The 22,396-nt window shown below is 39.1% G+C and overlaps 1 protein-coding gene across 2 annotated transcripts in view; it reads right to left on the bottom strand.

Moving 5' to 3' along the window:
- Positions 1-22,396, bottom strand: part of brf1a (BRF1 RNA polymerase III transcription initiation factor subunit a) — a 129,006-nt gene that overhangs the window by 38,896 nt on the left and 67,714 nt on the right. Inside the window, exons 13-16 of one of the 2 annotated variants that reach the window (XM_051957835.1) lie at positions 16,200-16,261; positions 14,347-14,428; positions 14,148-14,203; positions 12,936-13,201 (exon numbers count right to left, since the gene is read on the bottom strand). In XM_051957835.1, coding sequence (XP_051813795.1) covers positions 12,936-13,201; positions 14,148-14,203; positions 14,347-14,428; positions 16,200-16,261 — 466 coding nt within the window. The remainder of the gene's footprint in view (positions 1-12,935; positions 13,202-14,147; positions 14,204-14,346; positions 14,429-16,199; positions 16,262-22,396) is intronic. The other variant, XM_051957838.1, reaches the window with a different exon arrangement.

Genomic DNA, 22,396 nt, shown 5'->3' with positions numbered 1-22,396 from the left:
GGAAGAAGCACTAAACTGACACAGGGACACCTCGAGTCCAAAAATACACAAAAAAACAGACAATATATGCGCCGTCAAATGTTCCAGGAGCTTTAATTTCCCAAGAATTATAATCTGAGCTTCCCCAAGAAGAAGAAAAAAAAGTTCCTCAAGCGTTTGGTGATTTGCATTTCCACACAGAGACGATTAACCCTGTGAGCCCTCAGCTATTTTCAGGGTAATTTCACCGCCTTTGCTTTTAAGCTCTTATCTCGGTGATTATGAGCGCTAACTGTACACGTTATATCTTGATTTTTCCAGAACGGTGTCAGCTATTAAGATCTGCCATCACTTGATGTGATAATACTTACAGATTTCTGATAACGACCTTTAAATCAAGGAGAAAATAAATTTCGAGTTATTAAATTCTTATATTTTTACATATATCAGGGTATAAAATGCAGGTAGTAAAGACAACCTTTCATATATATGTTGGGGAGATTTTGTGCAATGTGGAAATGTCAGAACGACGACGGTGGGAGACTGTAGCTGCGTTTCCATTACCCTTAGATATGCGCAAAATGTAAATCGTGCAATAAAAAACTGGTAATGGAAACACCTGAATTTCGAAAAAGGACTAAAATATCGCTAAGAAGTTTTTACGCTCTCATGAGGTGGTTTTTCAGACGTTTCAATATTGAGAAATATCGCAAAAGCGCAATGGAAACACTTTCCTCAATTATACGTCACCGGACGTGACGTACCTGGTCACGTGACCAGTTCTCTCGGAGTAAACATGGCGCGGTACGTGTGGACAGAAGAGGAGACCGAGACTTTTCTTGCCATTATTCTTGAGAAAAACATCACTGCCATACTAGACAGCAAACAGCAGAGGAATGCAGAGTGTTAGAAGGAGATAGAAACAGGTTTTGGGCGTCCATCTTCCTGCAGTGAAATCTCGTGGGATGATATTTTACGAGAGTTACGATGCTTCTGCCCAGAACAACCTTCAATGGAAACGCGTTCAAAGCGCAAATATACTTTGTCGAAATTTTAGAAATATCGCTTTCATTTTGCGAAAAACTGTAATGGAAACCCAACTTGTATGACGTAAATATGTGCTCAATACTAAACAGAAGTCGAACCCGAAACCAGGCAAATCCATCTTTTGAATCATTGCAATAAAGAGCAAATTCAATATTTTGTGTTTATTTTTCCGTAAGAAATCGGCTGTACTGTCAGAACACCACAATTTGCTGTAATTAAAAAAAAAAAACGGATTCCCCAACAACTTACTTTGGTTCACATAGAAAAGCCTGATTTAAGGAACAGCTGGTTTCTGCTGTTTAATTTTAACGTAACGAAAATTTGATCCGTCTTCAAAATGTTAGTGCCGCATGTAGAAATTTAGAATTAGCACGAATAAAAAGCTGATATTAACTTGTTTTATTTGATATTAGCATATCTGTGCCAAAGCCAGTAATGAGTAAAAATTTTAACCAACCAGCGTTTCTCTTCTCCAAAGTTAATCAAGTAACTTATCTTTTCCAAGCTTTAACCAATCAGCACTGGTCTTCTCTAAGTTTTTACCAATCAGCAGTTTTTCTTTTTTGAGTTTAACCAAGACCTGCAGCACTTCTTTTTTTCGAGGAATACCTTAAAAGAAAGACTACAACCCCGGAGTAGATACTTCTCCCCTGAAATCAGCTCTTAAAGAGGTTCTACAGCGGTGGCTCTTGTGCTCGGACAAATGTTCTGGTTCCTGACAAACACGAGATCATTGGACCACATATCTGCCAACCTCTAAAGACTGCAAAGAAAGGAGGACCAACAGATATTTCTGACATTACATGAAAATCTTGTCACTTCCTGTTATCTACAAAAAAAAGTAGAAAACATTTTAAGGTCTAAAAACAATAACGAGGAAGATGTCAGCGGAGTGTTTCACCTCTGCTGCTTCCTGTTGACTCAAAGTGCTCTCATCGCAAACCGTCGTCGCTGCTCATTTTCACGTCCCACCATCCAAACCCTTCCGACTGAAGCGAGGCGAATTTACAGCATGTTTGGTAAAGAGCAAACACTTCTGCAGAGAGATGAAGAGACGGAGATGAAAGTGGCAAAGCAGGGAAGGAAAAAACGACAGAAAGAGCAGAAAGAAAGACAAAGCACTCGTTAACGAGTTGCGAAAGCCCAAAGCGAGAGCGGACCTGATGGAGCAGAGCGATACAACAGGCCTGAAGCTGCTGCTGAAGGCTCTTAACTGCGAGGATTAGAAAAGTAGGCGACAGAATAGAGGACAGGCGGAGGAGGAAGAAGAAGAAGGAGGTCGGCGGAGGGAGGAAATAAAAAAGGACGAAAAGTGGGATGAAGTTGACGGAAAGAAAGTTAGAGGAGAAACAAGACCGGACAGAAAAGCGAGAGGAAATGGAAACAACCAGAGCGATCAGGACACAATGGAGGTTAAATAAAGAGAGGTAGTAGGGGTAAAAGGTATAAATGGAAAGAGTAAGGACATAGAGGGGGAGGTAGTGAAGAATATCTGACTGCTTTTAGGTGTAGAATAACAGAAACAAATTTAAACCTACAAAGACTTCAGGGATGGACTAAACTTACCAGGGATGATATTTTATAATTTGATTACTAATAAACTGAATTAACTATGCTAATTTGACTCTTATGCAGCGACTGTGGTCTCAGAAATGTCCCCCTATAGCGCTATCTGATTGAGAAAGGTTACCAATAATATACAACAAACAAAGAAAGCCATTGTTTACACAGAGAGACAGATGAGCACATCTACAGACTTTAACAACTCAGATAAACCAGCTGAACTGTGTTTGGATGGTGTGGTAGAAGAATAATAAATGCCACAATCACACACAAACATACCTGGCTGATGTCGGTGCAGCTTGAAGTTATTTTGCTAATGCTAGGCTAGCGCTATCTGGAGCACCAAAATATCTCTCGAAAGTAAGATTAACTTTAACAATCTGTTCTAACTCACAGACGTCCTGCAAAAACAGAACAATTCGCACAAACGTATCTACAAATCAGGACATCAGCTGTTCTCACAGTGGCGAAAGCTACGCTAACGGCTAGCGGCTAAGTTAGAAGGTGATGACAGATTAAACTGAAGCGCAGTCTGGAAAACGGTAACCAATATTGCCTCAAGATAGGAACTTTAGTGAACTATAAAAGTGACAAAAAGAGTAAGAAAAACTGAGATGAACAACAGGTGTAGACAAAGAGATCGATCTTCATCGATTTCACAGAAAACAACGGAGAACATCGTAGTGTCACACGACGCTGTGATCATTCCTATTTCTATTGTGCATATTTGTTTAGAATGATCAACAAAAATGATAAGGTTCCATGATATCACGTGCTTTTAATACATAAAATGTTGTTCCAAATATTGGCTATTGCTCTTTCCTGACCACCAAAAATCTTCAATGATTATTTTGATCTTTAAGTTCAGGAAAACAACATCTAATACTTCAAGACTCCAAAGATTTCATTGTATCTCGCAGTTTTAAAGAGTTGTTCAGATCTGCACCAACATCTCAAAAGTTCCTTCTTCAGCAGCCCATGCAAGAAGATTCACTAAACTCAACCTGTTTTTTTTGCATTTCCCTCCACCTCAGCTACAAGCCTTTTTAGAAAAAGTCTTTAAAAAAAAAAATCACCTCCAGCGAGAACGTCTTCGCAGACACGAGGAAGTGCTTTTGAATTTCGAGGTTTCTTTTACCCTTTCATGACACCGTACCTCGAAATGTGCATAAAAACATGTTCTTGAAAAACAGCTTCACACTGGAGCTGAGTGTAATCTTTATTTTAGTTCAATAAAACGATATCCGAGACTAGAAAACCACAACAAAGGTTCATTACGCTCAGCCTGCTAGCTTTTGCATATTCCTGCTGACAACAAACAAAACCCTGAACATTTCTCCACCTCGGCTCCACCGTGGCACTGGAATAATATAACCTGCAACAGAAGCACACCTACAACAATAATAAACTGAATGAAACGTGCAGGCCGAAGCCGTAGCTTATTACACCTACCAACACACAACAACATTTGCACAAACAATATTGTTGGCGCTTTAATATCAATATCCGTGATGTCTGAGCACCAAAACAATCCTGCAAAGAGCCACGTAGGAGAAGAAAATAATAAAGCAGGAGAAAAAGCGAGAGGAGGATCTACAAGAGCAAACCCTCGAGCCTGGAGGAGGAACCGGCGGAGGGAGGGAGTCCGGAGCAGCACAAAGAATCAGTGTGGCCCCTCGGCGAGGCCTCGAAACAACGCACAATGGCTGCACTGTCAGCAGCCTCCTCCTGGACTTTGCCGGGTCTCCCCAACACCAGGCCTCTCCCCTTTTTCAATAACCAGCACAACAACCTTTTCAGGGCCGAGCAACGGTCCGCTCCTCGACCGCCGGCCTGAAAGAAACCATTCTGCTCTCGACGGTTTGAGATCACTTTTTGTCTTTTGCTTTAATTTTTTTCCCCATTCCAGCGCTGCAGCTAACATGCTAGCAGAGAATGGGAGGTTATGGCCGTGTTGCCGGGGAGGATTCACTTCCTCCTAATGGGGTAGAAACTAGAGGGGAAAAAAAACAAAACATTGTTGTGCATTCAGCGCGACAAAGTGCAGAGTTCAGCGATATCTGGGTAAGTGGACGGAGCCGGTCTCCATTCAGGAAAAGAAAGAAAGCGCGAGATGAATGATTCAAACCGGCGACTCCATCAATGATTCATTGACGAGACCTTTTATAAAATCTCCAGGAAAGAGCGTCCATTCTTAAAAACCCAAAGACGGGGCTCGTGTCGGTGAAGCCCCTCTTCAAGGAGATCATGAAACCGGAGATGTTCTTTCATTCATGCCGACTCCCCAAACAGCAGATCTGATATTCTGACAGCAGCCATTAGCCAACTGGAGCGGCTCAAATCCAGCAGCCTTCAGCACAATCACAGCAAACTTCTGTCACGATAAACACCGAGGTCAAAGCATCCGCAGCTTTTAGTTTGCCTCCTCAGACTATCACCACCCATCAGACGTAATGAAAGCAGCTTTTCTTTCCTGTTTTTTGTTTTTTATTGTGACCACAAAGTGATTCATCTCCGCCTTTATATTCGGACTGTTTTGACTTTTCTTGTCATATCTGAAATTGATGTTTGTTTCAAACCCTCTGAACCCCAAACAGTTGGTCCTGCCACATTTTTTTCTGCAGTTTACTCATTTTTCACTGCAATATAAAGTCCTGCAGCTCTGTGGAAACAGAACAGCCATGAAGAAGGAGAAAGAACTCACAGTTAGAATGCTATTAGTAGGGAAAACAATCCTCTGCATACTCAGTTTTTCTCACAACTGTGCACATCAACTAGAAAGATGTTTCTCCATGCTGAATGTACACACGTGGACAAAATTGTTGGTACCCCTCAGTTAAAGAAGGAAAAACCCACAATTCTCACTGAAATCACTTGAAACTCACAAAAGTAACAATAAATAAAAATTTATTGAAAATTAAATAATCAAAAACAGCCATCACTTTTGAATTGTTGATTAACATAATTATTTTAAAAAACTAACTAATGAAACAGGCCTGGACAAAAATGATGGTACCTCTATAAAAGATTGAAAACTATTTGACCAGAGTGACATGATTAACTCAGGTGTGTCATTTAATTGACATCACAGGTGTTTCCAAACTCATAATCAGTCAGTCTGCCTATTTAAAGGGAGACAAGTAGTCACCCTGCTGTTTGGTGAAAAGGTGTGTACCACACTGAACATGGACAACAGAAAGCGAAGGAGAGAATTGTCCCAGGACATCCGAAAAAAATGATAGACAAACATCTTAAAGGTAAAGGCTATAAGACCATCTCTAAACAGCTTGAAGTTCCTGTGACAACAGTGGCTCATATTATTCAGAAGTTCAAGACCCACGGGACAGTAGCCAACCTCCCTGGACGTGGCCGCAAGAGGAAAATTGATGACAAATTGAAGAGACGGATCGTTGGAATTGTATCCAAAGAGCCCAGAGCAACCTCCAAAGAAATTAAAGGTGAACTCCAAGGCCAAGGTACATCAGTGTCAGATCGCACCATTCGTCGTTGTTTGAGCCAAAGTGGACTTCATGGGAGACGACCAAGGAGGACACCACTGCTGAAAAAAACTCATAAAAAAGCGAGAGTGGAATTTGCAAAAATGCATGTTGACAAGCCACAAAGCTTCTGGGAGAATGTCCTTTGGACAGATGAGACCAAACTGGAGCTTTTTGGTAAGGCACATCAACTCTATGTTCATAGACTCAAAAACCAAGCATACGAAGAAAAGAACACTGTCCCTACGGTGAAACATGGAGGAGGCTCAGTAATGTTTTGGGGCTGCTTTGCTGCATCTGGCACAGGGTGTCTTGAAAGTGTGCAAGGTACGATGAAATCTGAAGACTATCAAGGCATTCTGGAGAGAAATGTGCTGCCTAGTGTCAGAAAGCTTGGTCTCAGTCGCAGGTCATGGGTCTTCCAACAGGACAACGATCCAAAACACACAGCCAAAAACACCCAAGAATGGCTGAGAGAAAAGCGTTGGACTATTCTAAAGTGGCCTTCTATGAGCCCAGATCTGAATCCCATTGAACATATGTGGAAGGAGCTGAAACATGCCATTTGGAGAAGACACCCATCAAACCTGAGACAACTGGAGCTGTTTGCTCATGAGGAGTGGGCCAAAATACCTGTTGACAGCTGCAGAACGCTCATTGACAAATACAGAAATCGTTTAATTGCAGTGATTGCCTCAAAAGGTTGTGCAACAAAATATTAAGTTATGGGTACCATCATTTTTGTCCAGCCCTATTTCATTAGTTTGTTTTTTTTTAAAAATTATGTTAATCAACAATTCAAAAGTGATGGCTGATTTTGATTATTTAATTTTCAATAAATTTTTATTTATTGTTACTTTTGTGAGTTTCAAGTGATTTCAGTGAGAATTGTGGGTTTTTCCTTCTTTAACTGAGGGGTACCAACAATTTTGTCCACGTGTGTATCTCCAACTACATGCTCCTCTGTTCACACTTTCTGAGCCGTGCTGCATTTATTTATTGATCCAGCATCTTTGATTTTCCTCTCAGCCCAAAATAGTTTAAAATAACTTGAAACTTGCCCAAATATACACAAGATTGGTCCAAAGTAACAGAGAATGTCAAAAATGACAGAAAAAACAGTTGAAAATTACTTAAAACATGTTTAAAATGACAATATTTGAGTCCTAGTGGACAATTCTGACTCTCTGCTCATCGTCTGTAGGAAGATGTTTCACCACGATGAATGCATCTCCAACATCGTGCTCCTCTGTTCACCATTTCTGAGTCGTGCTGCATTTATTTATTTATCCAGTAGCTTTGATTTTTCTCTTTCTAAATTAAAAAAATAACCCAAAGTAACATAGAATAGTATAAACTTGCTCAAAATGGGTTCAAAGCAACAACAAAAATATTCAGAATGATTTGAAACTTGTTTGAAATCACCCAAAAATCTGTTAAGAATCATAATATTTGAGTTATTATGGACAATTTGAGTAATTTTGGAGAATTTTAGGTACAGTTTTGAGTCTCTTATCATCTGTTCAAACATGTTTCACCATGCTGAATGTATTTTCCGACAACAGCTTTAACAGTTTCTGTTTCTGATAAACTCTAAAAGTTTGACGATTTTCCTTTTTTTATATTTATATAGAACTAATTCACCGTCTCGTTTTGGGGTTGAGAGGATCATTTCTATCCGTGAGACCAAATAAAGACACTTTATGGAAGCCTCTGATGATCCAGATAAAGAACAAAGACCAATCTGCTGTAATTCATCCCTCAGTGTGTTCGAGGTGTCGAGGATTCTCTCCAAAAGCTCGTCTTTATTTTCCCATCCAGACTCTCCGTCCTTGAGCTTTGTGTCGAGGATGAATGAGACTCTTCAGCCTCATCAGACAGAAACGCTGAAGTGCCCTCGAGCAAAACGCCGCGGATCCACCAGCGGCTGAACCGAGCCGACGACGCCCTCCGACCCCCAGACCTCCCGATCGATGCGGCGTCACGTTACCGCCGCCTAAACGGGAAGCCTGTGATGCGTCGTAATCTGTGTCATCAATCATGTTGTCAGAGGACGAGCGAGCGTCGGTTTGTTCTCCAGCCGAGGATGTTACTGCAGCATCAGGAGGTTTTATGAGGGCTGTTTTCCAGTAATTTTTCTTATTTATTGCAGTTTTTCAGTCTTGTTTGTTCCCCATTTTATCCTGACATCCACAGTCGGGCAGCAGAAGGTTAATTTTCTCAATTTCATAAAGAATGCAGTCGTAAAAAGGCGCTTTAACAAAGTAATCACGCTCAAATTAATCATTAAATGTGGTGTTTTCATCATAACTTCCACTGTCGACTGATCTCTTCAATTAATCGATTAATTGTTTGGTTTATTAAATGTCAGAAAACAGTTGAAGATATGACGATATCTTTATCCGCTGATTTATTTCTCATTTAAAAAAAACACAGCTGCATCTTTTAAAGCTCCTTTAAACATTAATTTGTTCTTTAAAGTTCTTGGTTTATTTTTTGCTTTCCTCGACTTTAACTTTTAATTCGTCCATTGTTTTTATATATTTATTATTCATCCGTGGTGCTTTATTTATGGCTTTTATCATCTATTATTTTACATTTTTATTCTCTTTTCAACATGACTGCCAATTTCAAAAGCCTGCAACTAATTAATTTATTTATATCAGAGATTTATCGGGTCATGTTTGGTTGATAAATGTCAAAAAAAGTTGAAAAAGGTCCGTTTTCCTCCAAATCGAACATGATTTTGTTTCATCCACAACCCAAAGATATTCAGTTTATTGTCACAGAAGAGGAAAGAACCAGAAAATATGCTTCCAAGAAAACTAGTGACTCGAAACACTGCAGATACTTCACTACTTTTTACAGCCACTACAAACATTTTCTCTTTACTCAGTTCACCTGTAGAAAGATGTTTCTCCATGCTGAATGCATCTCCAACATCTTGCTCCTCTGTTCACTGTTTCTGAGCCATGCTGACTTTATTTATTGATCCAGTAGCTTTGATTTTTCTCTCAGTTTCTCCCAAAGTAACATAAAATTGTCCAAAATGCACTCACAATTGGACCAAAGCAACAAAAAAATGTTTGAAATGACTGAAAACATGTTCAAAATTGCTTGAAATTTGTTTAAAACGACCCAAAATTCGTTCAGAATTATAATATTTGAGGCATTCTGGACAATTTGAATGATTTTGGAGAATTTTAAGTCCAGTTTTGTGTGTCTGCTCATCATCTGTAGAAAGATGTTTCTCCATGCTGAATGTATCTTCAACAACTTTCTCCTCTGTTCACTGTTTGAGCCATGCCGCATTTATTTTACTGATCTAATAGCTATGATTTTTCTCTCAGTTTCTCCCAAAGTAACATAAAATTGTCCAAAATGCACTCACAATTGGACCAAAGCAACAAAAAAATGTTTGAAATGACTGAAAACATGTTCAAAATTGCTTGAAACTTGTTTAAAATGACTTAAAATTTGTTCAGAATTATAATATTTGAGTCATTCTGGAGAATTTTAAGTCCGGTTTTGTGTGTCTGCTCATCATCTGTAGAAAGATGTTTCTCCATGCTGAATGTATCTCCAACTACTTCCTCCTCTGTTCACTGTTTCTGAGCCGTGCCACATTTGTCTTGCGTTTCATCTCATCTGTGTCACTTTCAGTCTCGTTTTTGTCGTTTTGCGTCTCATTTTTGTGGTTTTGTCTCGTTTTTTTGTTGCTTTGTGTCTCAGTTGTGTCGTTTTTTTGACATTCTGCGTCTCATTTTCTAGATTTGTGTAAGTTTCGGATCATTTTGTACACTACAGATATTTAACTATTTCCATGTTTCCAGCCTCTACAAACCTTTCCTCTCTACTCTGCTCATCATCTGTTTCTCCATGCTGAATGTATCTTCCAACTACTTCCTCCTCTGTTCTCTGTTTCTGAGCCGTGCTGCATTTGTTTTACTGATCCAGTAGCTTTGATTTTTCCCTCAGTCTAAAATAAAAAAAATAACTTGAAACTGGCCCAAAGTAACACAAATTTGCCCAAAATGACTCCAAATTGGTCCAAAGTAACAAAGTCCGTTTCATAAATACGTTTTATTTGATTTATTTGAAAAGAAACTGCCGCTAAGAGAGACTCCCGGCTGCCATAAACAGCCGACTTATCAGCTCCTCGGTGGGCTGGAGACCAAACACGATGAATTATCGCGGAGCTTTCTGCAGCGTTTACGAAGGCCGAGCAAAGTGCAACCAGATGACTGCAGCAAAGCGAAGCACAGAGCGTTGGAGGGGGGGATACGTCCTCCTAATCGCTGCACAGCTGCCTCTATAGGAGCCCATAAACCTCCTGGATGGTCCCTAAAACCAACATTAACCCAAAGAGGTTTAAAAACAGAGCAGAGGAAACCAATTTACCCCCCAAACGCCAAGCAAAGTGAGAAAAACCGCTCAGCTCTTCTGCAGAAAAACCCATTAAAGTGGTCTGAGAGGCTCGCCGAGGATCCGTCCAAGGCGAATAAAACCCCCCAAAAAAACATCCAACAGCAGCCGAGAAGCAACAAAAAAAAAAACAACTTTGAGTACGTAGAGGTGGGTCCAGATTTATCACTTTTTAATGGACTTTTTCCATCAATTCTGAGCCTCAGAACTTCATCAGTCCAGCAGACAGAACCAGGACATTTAGGAGGAAAAACTCATGAGTTCTGCTAAAAACGGACACCAGATCAGTTTTATATCCATCTGAATTACCAAAGACATGTAAAACAATCAAAATCTCACATTAAACTACAAAAACAAGACACAAGACGAGAAAAACAAGAGACAGAAAGTCTAAAAATGGGAAAAGAGAGATGCAAAATGGCAGGAAAAAAACCCACAAAATGACCACAAAACTACACAAAAATGAAGCAAAATTACGTAAAGGAGACAAGAAAATGACAAATATGAGCAAAAAACCCCAAAAAACGGACAAAGCAAGAAAAACAAAAAACAAAATGTCACAAAACAAGAAAACGAGAGATGTAAAATGGCAAAAACAGCTAAAAAATTGCCAACGATGAGAAAAAAATGGTCTCAAAGACAAAACAAAAAACAGACATAAAACTACCAGCTAAATTTGAGCTAAATTTTGAATGTTTTATGTCCCTTTCTGACATGAAACTATGATACATCCCATAATACTGATGCTCAAAGCTGGAAAAAGAAGAAAATGAACTAAAACCAAACTGATTTTGTGTTTAGTTTTTTCTGTTTTGTGCTCTACTTTGTCATTGTTTGTCTCCCTTCTGTTATTTTGTGTCAGTTTTGTGTTGCTTTGTGAGTCTTTGGGACAATTTTTTCTCCTTAGTCATTTTTGTTATTTTTTGTCATTTTCCACGTCTCATTTTTTTTTTGCGTTTTTGACATTTTATATCTTGTTTTTCCTGTTTTGTGTCTCGTTTTTACAGTGTAGTGTGAGATTTTGATGGTTTTACGTGTCTTTGGGACAGTTTTGTCTCTTTCTGACGCATGTAGAACTCATTAAATATACTAAATATACTGTAGATAAAGAATCAGCTGATTCTGAGGAAGTCAAACATGGTTGATTTTACACAGAAAAACACAAATCTGACCTGTTAGACTCTTCTTTCATTAGGTAAAGTTAAATTTTTTGGATGTTTCAGTTTGTAATAGACCTAAAATTCCCAGAGAAGCAGTCCGACGTTGGCTTTGTTTATTTGTTTGAGCAGACGGACAGAAAAAATGAGATTTGGCAACCGTGCTATGGCGCTAAATGGTCATTAAGCCTATTTAAAACTGTATGTTTGAGCCGTAATCCTGCTTGTAATCCCCTTTTTTTACCAAATACATCCATAATCTGATTATGTCTTTTTGTTCTGTAACTTTAGCAGAGTTTACCTAACTACCATCCAGCATTTTTCATCATCACCGCACCAACTTATTGCTTTATTTCCACCACCTTGTGAGCAGATTAAACAGAACCTCTTAAAAGCAACAGCTGCTGTACGAGCGCCGTCTTTAAAAGGTCCTTCTGTTAAACTCTACAATAAATATTTAATTTGCTGCAGAAACAGTTGAGATCTTTTAATCAGGTGATCTTGGCGTTCCCTCCCTTCGTTAAAACTTCTACCTGCAGATGAACATCACCGAGAGCAAATGAATCCATATTTAATTATGTTTGGGGCCTCGAACCGTTAAATAATTCCCAATGCAAACAACAGATGCTCGACTGAAAGGCGGATGCAGCACCAGGAGTTTTTTTATCCTCCTCTCTCGCCGTAGGGGTCAAACCCAGCAGGTTTTTTTTTTAGATTTTCTGGTAACGAGGACGAATCCTGTCTGCCGTCGACCAAAAATACTCACCTCGCTTTGGTGCTGTTCAGTTCTGAATGTCGTCTTTTTTTCAGTTTTATGCCTCAAAACTGACATTTTCAGGGTTTTATTCCAGAGATCTTTCCATAGCAGGGCCTAACAGCAAGCTAGCGACATTATTATAGCCGTCATTCATTCTGCAGAACAAAACCGTTTGATTCTTCAACCACAACAAGAACAAAACGTCCTAAACCCAACGCAGAACTGAATCTAAGCACCTGAAAAACTGTGTTGAGGTGATTTAATTTAGGCTCCTTCTGACTTTGCTGCACTTTGTTTGTCCAAATCCTGACTGTAACCACAAGAATCGGTAAATTACTTATGACTGTTGTGATGGTTGTCCTAATATTTCTGGTTTACCGTCAAAAAACCTTCAGTTTTTACCATCTTAGTGTTTGTAACCCTCATGTCTGCACATTAAAGCCTCATACGTGGTTACTCTGGTTTTAATGCGTAGTTTCTCATAAAGTACAAACCTCGTCGTCCACTCACCTTTTTCCCAGGGAGCTTAGCGGCGTACTGAGGCTCAGCGGAGTTCTGGCCGGCATCCGGTTCCGTCTGGTCAGCTTGGCGGCCGTCGGTTCCTTCTTCGGAGACTCGACCTTGCGAGCCGGACTGGAGCCGGGTTTGACGTCCAGGTCCTTCAGCACGTCGTAGTTGATCTTGGAGGAGATCTTCTTCTGCTCCAGCATCTTCTCGATGGCCTCGTCGGCGGTGCTGGCCCGGATCGGAGGGCGACGCCTCGAGGGGCCTCTCGGCTGTCGGGTTTCAAACAAAGACGAAGGCTCATTAAACCAGATGTTACCAAAAACATCTACAAAAAACAGCATTTTAATCTGAACTTTACAAGGTTTAGCTCTGGTTTTTCTTCTTCTGGCATTATTATATCAATATTTCATACAAGATTTTATAAATATATGATTATTCTGGGCCTTCTGTGTTGTTATCATGCTGTAAAAATGTCCATTACAGGTCGTTTATCTTCTTAAAATGTTTTGTTTGTACCATCTAAATGACACTTGGGTCCATTTTAATTTGAGATCTGGATGCATTGGCATACGTTCATCATGAGAAGCATCATAATTCCAGTTTAATCTTTGGTTGGACATAACAGCGTTCTGGTGGCTTCAGGATTTAGGAAACTGACCGTATGATTCCCAACATTAAATCTGAGCCATTACTGGAAATTACGTATCCCGGCATTACGGAAAGATTTAATTCCATTTCAGTTTCCTGAGATCCTTGTGCGTGATCGCCGAGACTAAAATCTGACAAAACATTGGAGTTTTCAGCTAAATTAAGGCTTTTAGAGGATGAATCTGAGAGGTTTGGGTGTTTTTTTTGGGAGCAGAAAGCCTTTATTTCCTTCAAAATCGCTGCATTTCCTTTAACAACTGCATTCTTTTATCTTCCTCTGGCCCCGACTGTTTACCCAAAACAACAATCTGAGACGTTCTGAGGCTGAATCAGCGTCAGACGGAGAAAAACAACAGAGGAAAGACTGGAGGAATAACTGGCTTCATGACAGGATGGACGGTGCAGGTTTCAGGTGGATAACTGGTCAGTCTGAGGCCTCTCAGACGCCAACACATTCATCTGACTGCTGCTTTTTTCGCCTGATGTGTTGCTTTTCGCTCCATTTGCTCGTCGTTTCTGTCTGACTGGTTAAAAACCGACCTCCTCCCGTCGTCTAAAAGTCTTTACCTTCCTCTCTTTGTAGATGCCGAGCTCCTTCTCCTTCGCTATCTTCGCCTCTTTCTCTGAAAACACAACAGAAAGCTCCGTGTATAAACAAAACCCAGCAGGTTCAGGCGGAGGTAAAGGAGTGAAAGCGGAAGGAAGCGGCGGCGTACGAGTGAAAGTTAAATTCAAACATGCGAGTCGTGTCGCATCCTGAAAGCACCTTTCTGCTCTTTGAGGTAGTCGGAGTTTTCCGCCATCCAGAGCGCCGTCTTGATTTTGACTTCTTTGTCATTCAGCAGATACTGCAGAGAGACGACAGCAGAGTCCAATTATCTCACCGGAATACCCACGATTCTCTGTTTCTGCTCAAACAGTCGCTTCAATTAATTCTTAATCTCATGATTTGCATTTTAAACCAACAGAAGAAACAAATTCCAAACTGCTGCAAACATGAGATGACAGATCCATGTTCAGTTTCACGCTAAAAAAATATATAAATAAATTACTTTTTTTGTTTATAAAAATACACATTAAAAATGGCTGCTCTCCTTTTTAAAATTTTTAATTAATTTTTTTTATTTTTCTTTTAATCTTCCATTTCATTTTACACTGTTTTATCAGCTTAAAAAACATCATTATTATTTATATTATTATTTATATTGAAAATAAAAATATCAAACTGCTGAGCCCTGTTTATTTTTTTCTTTTTATTCTATCTTATCTTCCATTTCATTTTTACACTGTTCTATCAGCTTAAGAAATAAATATCATTATTTATATTATGTATAATGAAAATAAAAATAAATATGTAAAACTGCTGTGCCCTGTTTAATTTCTGTCTTTTTTCTTTTTATTGTTTTTATTCTGTCTTATCTTCCATTTCATTTTTACACTGTTTTATCAGCTTAAAAAAATATCATTATTTATATTATTATTTACACTAAAAATAAATATTTAAAACTGCTGTGCCCTGTTTAATTTCTGTCTTTTTCTTTTTATTGTTTTTATTCTGTCTTATCTTCCATTTCATTTTTACACTGTTTTATCAGCTTAAAAATATCATTATTATTTATATTATTTATATTGAAAACAAAAATAAATATTTAAAACTGCTGAGCCATGTCTATTTTTTTTCTTTTCTTTTTAATGTTTTTATTCTGTCTTATCTTCCATTTCATTTTTACACTGTTTTATCAGCTTAAGAAATAAATATCATCATTATTTATATTATTATTTACACTAAAAATAAATATTTAAAACTGCTGTGCCCTTTTAAATTTTTTTTCACTAAATTTTTTAAACCTTTTTATTTTTATTTCTCTTTCAAGTCATTTTAAGCTGTTTTTTTTTAACATTTTACTGTAAATCACTGTGAATGACCTCTACGTGTACAAGTTATAAGTTGTCAAATATAATTGCTCCCAATTTTATTTTTGGGCTCTTCTAGAATAGATCTACATTCTTGTGACACCTGAGTTTTGAAATGTGTTCCATAAATGGCAAAAAAAAAAAACACTTAATATTTTACTTTTTTATGCAAAAGCCACAATAAGCTAGACATTTTTATTTCATGTTGATTTTATTCGTTTTTCTTTAAACATTTTACTGTAAAACACTGAATAACCTCAGTGTGTGCACGGTTAGTTGCCACATAAATAAACCTGCTTGCTTGCTGTAATTTTATTTTTTGGTTCTTCTACAGTTTGTTTAAACAACACACCAGAGTGAAGCCTGAGTTCTACAAAGTGCTTCATAAATGACAGTATTTTTATCTGGCATTTTATTACTAAATCAAACACCACTAGAATTGAGAAGCTACAGCTTTCAAATACCCTTTTGAAGATTTATTTTCTCATGAAGTTCCAGAGGTTTTCTTTCTTTGCTGTCGAGTTGCTTTTTACTTTATTTTAACCGTGTAATCCTGCAGAAAAAGACATTCTTCATGGTTGTTCTGTGTCCATGGAGGTTCAGGGCTTTATACTGCAGTGAAAAATGATGTGACAAGAGAAAGCAACGTGCAGAGAGTCCAGCGGGCGAAGGAACATGGACCGTGGAGCAGCAGCAGGAACCTACCAGCTCTATCTCGCTGTCATCGATCCCACTCAGGTCCAGCTCTCCGCTGTCAGCAGCACCATCTGTCAGAGACAAAAACCAGAACGGACAGTCAGAAAATCTGCTGCAGCGACATTTCTACTGGAAACAGAAACCTCCAGCGTCCTGCCCAGCGAGGAGCGTCTTCCATCGGGGCTTAATCAGAAAATAAAACGCAGCGAGACGCCCGATAAGACTCTGATGGGCTTAACTGGTGTTTAACCCTCCTGTTGTCCTTATTTACGGGCACCAAAAAATATTGTTTCCTTGTCTGAAAAAAATCCAAAAATTCAGAAAAAAAATTCCCCAAATTTCTGAAAATTTGCAAAACCTTCAGGAAGAAAATTCCAATAATTCCATAAAAGTTTTATTTAAAAAAAATCCCTTAAATTTGGCAAGAAAATTTTTGTAAATATTTTCAAAAAAATAAGTAAAAATCTTCAAAAAAAATCCTAAAAATATCTGTAACGATTACATATATCAGTAAAACTTAATATTTTCTTTAAGAACATTCACAAAAAAAATCTGGATTTTGGTTGATTTTTATGTGAATGTTCTTAAACATTTTTAACATTTCTTTTTTTTTTCCAAAATGTCCTAAAAATATTGTTTCCTTGACTGAAAAAAAAAAGTCCAAAAATTCAGCAAAGAAAATCCACAAATAAATGAAAATTTGTAAAACCTTCAGGGAGAAAATTTCAATAATTCCCTGAAAGTTCTTTTCTAAAAAAAAAAATCCCCCAAATTTGGCAAGAAAATTCTTGCAAATATTTTCGAAAAACGAGTAAAAATCTTCGAAAAAAATCCCCAAAATATCTAAAGTGATTCCATATATATCAGTAAAACTTCCAATATTTTCTGTAAGAATATTCACAAAAAAAAATCAACCAAAATCCAGCGAATTTCGCTGGATTTTGGTTGATTTTTTTGTGAATGTTCTTACAAAACATCGTTAACATTTCTTTTTTTCCCACCAAAAGTTTTTCAAAAATTTCCCAAAAATGTTGAAAATGTGGACATCAGAAGTTTCAGTGTGAAAATATTTATTTTTTCCACATTTTCAAGCTTTAAAACGGCTCAATTTCAAGCCGATCTACCTCAACACACTTTCTCTTCATTTACTCTCCAGATTGCTTTATTTTCAAACAGCAATTTGCATTTTTGCAAACAAGTCGATAAAAGACGGAGGCCTCAGAGATCCTCCAGGTGTGCACCAACGGTTCAGCCTGAGAGCAGGAAGGTTCAAAGAGAGTCTGATTGACTTTGATAAAGGAAACAAAAGATTCACGGGGAGGAGGAAACCACCAGCAGCTTTCACTCCGGCTTGATTAGCCGTTTTTACGACAAACTCTCCTGCTCACATCAGACGCTCAATCAAAGCAGCCCAAGGGAAGGGGCGCTTTAAAGAGGCGGCCAGCTTCAAGGGAGTCGCTTAACTTCTGTCAGCTTTCTGCCTCTGACATGTTCACAGAGACCCTCCGAACAGGACGGCGGCTTCAAAGACACCCGAGTCCACATTAAGGAGGGACAGGTGCAGAGGAGACGCCGTCCTCAGACAGTGAAGCGTGCACAACTGGAGGGATAATCTAGTCAGACGTTTGCAGATTGCAGCTTCCTTAAATAAAAAAAAAAAAAAAAAAAAAGAGAGGGAAGAGACGGGTCAGTCGCTATCTGCAGGGCCCAGAACTCTAAGAACTTCCCCTCCGTGAAGTGTGAGGCCGAGATAAGGAGGAGACAAGCCCTGGGAGAGATCTGCAGCTCCGGGAGGCCCAGAGACCGAGAGCTGATAACGGCGGTCCAACCCCGAGACAGCAGGAGGAGGCAGCAATTACCGGCTTATTATTCAGCCGCCGCTTTGATATATCTGCACTCGCTAATTCGATCAAACCCGGAAAATTGTTCTCGGTGTTCGTGCGGGAGAATCTGCAGACCTGAGGTTCACCGGAATGCGAAGATGTGAAGTTATTTTATTTTTATGGGTTTGTGCACATTTAATTGATTGTGGAGCTGAGAAAGACGAGCTTCAGTGTGAAATTCGACCACTTCCAAACAAAACATGCAAAGCTTCTTCATGCACCTTCGACAGTTTGGTTTCACTTCCTACATGAGGTACATTCAGAAAACATCTAAGACTTTGTGTATAAATATCATAAACTGGACCTGATTTAAATTGTGTTGAGGTAGTCTTTCTGTGCAGTGATGCTCTGCTCCCAGTGCTCCTGCAGCTTTTGTAAAATACTGAACATCCCAAACCATGTCATATATTTATAATTATAAATAAATACTTATATTTTCTTTTTTAAATTACACTATTTTGCTGTATTTAAATCTGAAAAAAAATCATTTTACAGATATTTTCCATTACTTTAAATATATATATATATACACATATTTTTTTCGCATTTTTTAATGTACTGCACCTTTCCATTAATTTTCTTGTATTTTTCACCGTGTTTTTTTAGATGTTTTTTCCCCTACAGTGCACATTTAGTATATTTAATACCGTTTCATGGCTTTATAGCGTAACGCCATCAGTTCTTTCCCTCGTTGTGACTTCTCAGCTCCTTTTTGTGGCGTCACAGTGAAGACACTCGTGTGTCTGAACAGATTCCAAATTCAATTTTTCAGGAGCACAGCTGGCCTGAAGATGAATCGACAAAGAAGCAGAGGTCTGATCTGCCCTCGAGCCGTTACCTCCATCAGCCCGTTCTCACCTGCTGCTCTCAGACCGGTAACCTGACCCCACGTTTACACCCCCCTCCCCTCCCGCCTCAGTAATACCCCCTAATACCCTGCCTCCCACACATCGGCGAGTCCCGGGCGGCGGCTGGCCTGTCTGATGTGGTCAGCAGAATAAGACGCTTCACGGTGGAGGATCTCTATCACCAAAGAAGAGAGAGGAGGAGGGGAAAAAGAACACAAAGAAGCTGAGAAAATGTGCCCTGCAGGAGAGAACACTAACAGGTGAAGCCTTTTGAAGACGGCGATGGAGGGGGGAGGTTTAAAGGAACCGGAGAGGGGGAGGCTGCCGGCTGAGACACTGAGCCAACAGAAAACGTAAGACAGATATTAAAGGATAAGGCTGCTGCTGTTCTCTGTTGTTCTTTGTGTCCACAAATCCCAGAAAAACACCAAAACCAACAGAGTGTTAGTCCGAGTCTCAATGGTTCCCGGCATGAAGATTCAGTCTGAACACCGGGGGGTTAAACTGAAGTAAAGACCCAACGTTTCTGCACCAATTTGTGCTTTTTCTGCTCAATTTATGTCTGTTTATGTAGAGGCAAACACTAAACTCAAGCTAAGGCTTACAAGGCTCAGACATGCTGTATCACAACCTTTAAAGTGACTCACCGACGTCAATACAGGTCCAGTAAACTGATACAAGTCACATTATTAGTGAAACAAAGACCATCTGGGTGGAGTGTAAATGACTGTAGGATACAGTCTTGGAGAAGGCTCCAAGAAACTCTGAGGAAAAAAAGCATCAGGCAGGACCATACAAGAAGATTTCCAAGTTTCTGAAGATCTCTTGGAGTCCAGTTAAATCCATCATTATGAAAGGGAAGGAAGATGGAACATGAATAAATCTGACTAGAGCAGGACGTCCTCAAAAAGTGAGAGACCGAGAAGAAAGAGACTAGTGAGGGAGGCCACCAAGACTCCTATGACTCCTCTGAAGGAGTTCCAAGCTTCAACAGCAGAGATGTTAGAGACTGTTCATCCAACAACTGTTGTCTGTTCTTCACCAGTCAAAGCTTCATGGAGACAAAGAGAAAGACTCTGTTGGAAAAAGTTCAAATTAAATCTGGACTAGAGTTCACCAGAAGACATGTGGAGACTCTGAAGACACCTGAAGAAGGTTCTTTGGTCGGAAGAGACCAGAGTGGAGCTTTTGCCCATCAGACTAGACACCAAACACTACCACTGTGATATCACTGTGAAGCACGGTGGTGGCAGCATCATGACATGGGGTTGCTTGTCTGCATTAGGACTGGAAGGCTTGTAAAGGTAGAAGGTAAAATGAATGCCGCAAAGTCTAGAGAAATCCTCTGACTAATCTAGAAGAGAAGTCTGAACATTATTTACTCCAACTTAAGGGTTCTTAGATGCATGAAAGCTGCTCGTCCGTCATTTGGACTAATGTCGTAGTGTTTTGTCCAAGGACCAATGGAGAGGCTGAGAATCAAACCTTGCTGTTAGTGGACAACCCACTCTTTCACTTCAGCCACAGATGCCCATAAAAGACTCCCAAGTGTTGACCCGGCCCTCCAACTTCCCAAGATCTTATTCTGATTGAGTATCCTCAGGATGCACCGGAACAACATTAAACTGTTGAGGTTCCAACCATCAACCCACAGGAACCAAAGGATCCACTGCAACATCCTGGTTTTACAGTTTAGATCCTGTACAAAAAGGGTACTCATGAAAACCCGGACTGGACTATCTTTCGTTGGATAATAAGTAATTTGTGTTAATTAGTGAAAGGTTTTGTTCTCTTCCTTATTTGTTGTGTGGTATTGTTGTGGTTCTACACCAGCCCCTCAACAATCCAGGGCTGTTTTAGCAGCAGTAGAAGGTTATGTAGGAGGTTGTAAAGTAAAGACAGATCGGTAAATGATATATGCATGGCAGTTTGAAAAGCTAGAAGATTCTGACTGTTAAAATGGAAATCAATAGCAGAGGAGTCTTCTCTGTGTTGGACAACAAAAAACACAGCAGATTTGCAGTTGTACATGTATTAAAGCGTAGAATTCAGCTGGATTCCTGTCAGAACAACATGTTAAACAGCTTCAGAAACCAGCGTCTTCCACATCTTAGAGTTGTTGAACGTAGAGTATCCGCCTCGGTCTACTAACTAAGTTTCACTAACCAACAATCCAACATCCAGCACCGTGTTTTTCTTCTTCTAGCTCCATTTGTTTCTCAGCTATTTGTAGCATTTTCACACAAACAACCCAACAGAACAGCGCCAATGCCTCCCTGGAGAGATCATCTGAAAATGTGACCATTATCCCAGCTTTTACGCCGACTTCCTGCCCCTCTCAGCGACGGCTTTTCACTCCGCTCTCCAGCGTTGCAGTTAGAAATGACCGTAAACACATTTGATTTCTGTCAGCTCTTTGTAGAAATCAGTTCTGGAGAACACTCCTTGACCCTGAGAGCACATTAACCAGTGAAAACATTTATTCTGACTCATCATCCAGCCGCTCACTGGACTCATGTAGCTGCCAACACTGACTTCTGTCATTCTGTGTGATCAAAGCAGCAACGGGGACCAGGCCAGCTGAACGTTTGCTAATAAGAAGGAGGAGTGGTGAAAAATCTGAGATTAACGTGTTTTTGATCAGATTTGGACACCAATGGAGCTTTACGGCACAGAAGTGGAACAATAATGACAACTGACTGGATAATCTTGTCAAACTTTGGTCCTTCATCCAACTGAATTCATGTCTTAAACGGCACCATGGTGTGGGAATCTTTCAGTAAAGATAAAATCAAGACTGACTAAATTAGTCCCAACGACTACAAAAATGATCGATCAGACAAATCATGAAAACCTCTTGTTCAGGACGGCCGTTCTCATATTTTACAACCTCAGTATGAGTGGTTGTTTCACAGAATTCAATTCAATTTTGTGTTTGTATTTGTCAAAATCCTTAACAGCAAAATAAATGAGCACCAGAGATCAGAGTTTGTCTATAGCATACAAAAAAACTAAAAAAAAAAAAACTATGAAAACGTGGCAGCAAGAGAAAAGTATGTGGACAAAACCTTGGAAAACACTAAAAAAAAAAAATTGTAAAAACTAATAAATTAGCAGGCGATTTTAGCAAAAACAACATTTTAGTGGATTTAAAGACAGGAAAACATAATTCTATGGTCACTCGCTGAAAAAGAAGAAATTATTACTACCAAAGAAAATTAGTGAAAATACGAATACCCAACATGATAATTATTAATTTTTCTCTGATTTTCCTAGATATTATCTGTAATTCAACAAAACAAGCAAAATCTATAAAAAAAAAAAGTTTTAACGTTTTAGCCCTCTTGTCATCCTGCGGGTCAAATTAAACCATTTTAAAGTTTTAAAAATGTGGGGGAAAAAAACATTTTCACAGTGAAAACTTCCACATTTTCAAAATTGTTTCAGGAAATTTTTGAACATTTTTTGGTGGAAT

This window comes from Acanthochromis polyacanthus, chromosome 1 (assembly GCF_021347895.1).
Source record: "Acanthochromis polyacanthus isolate Apoly-LR-REF ecotype Palm Island chromosome 1, KAUST_Apoly_ChrSc, whole genome shotgun sequence".
In the NCBI taxonomy this organism is placed as follows: Eukaryota; Metazoa; Chordata; class Actinopteri; family Pomacentridae; genus Acanthochromis; species Acanthochromis polyacanthus.
This window is presented reverse-complemented; position numbering and strand designations above follow the sequence as displayed.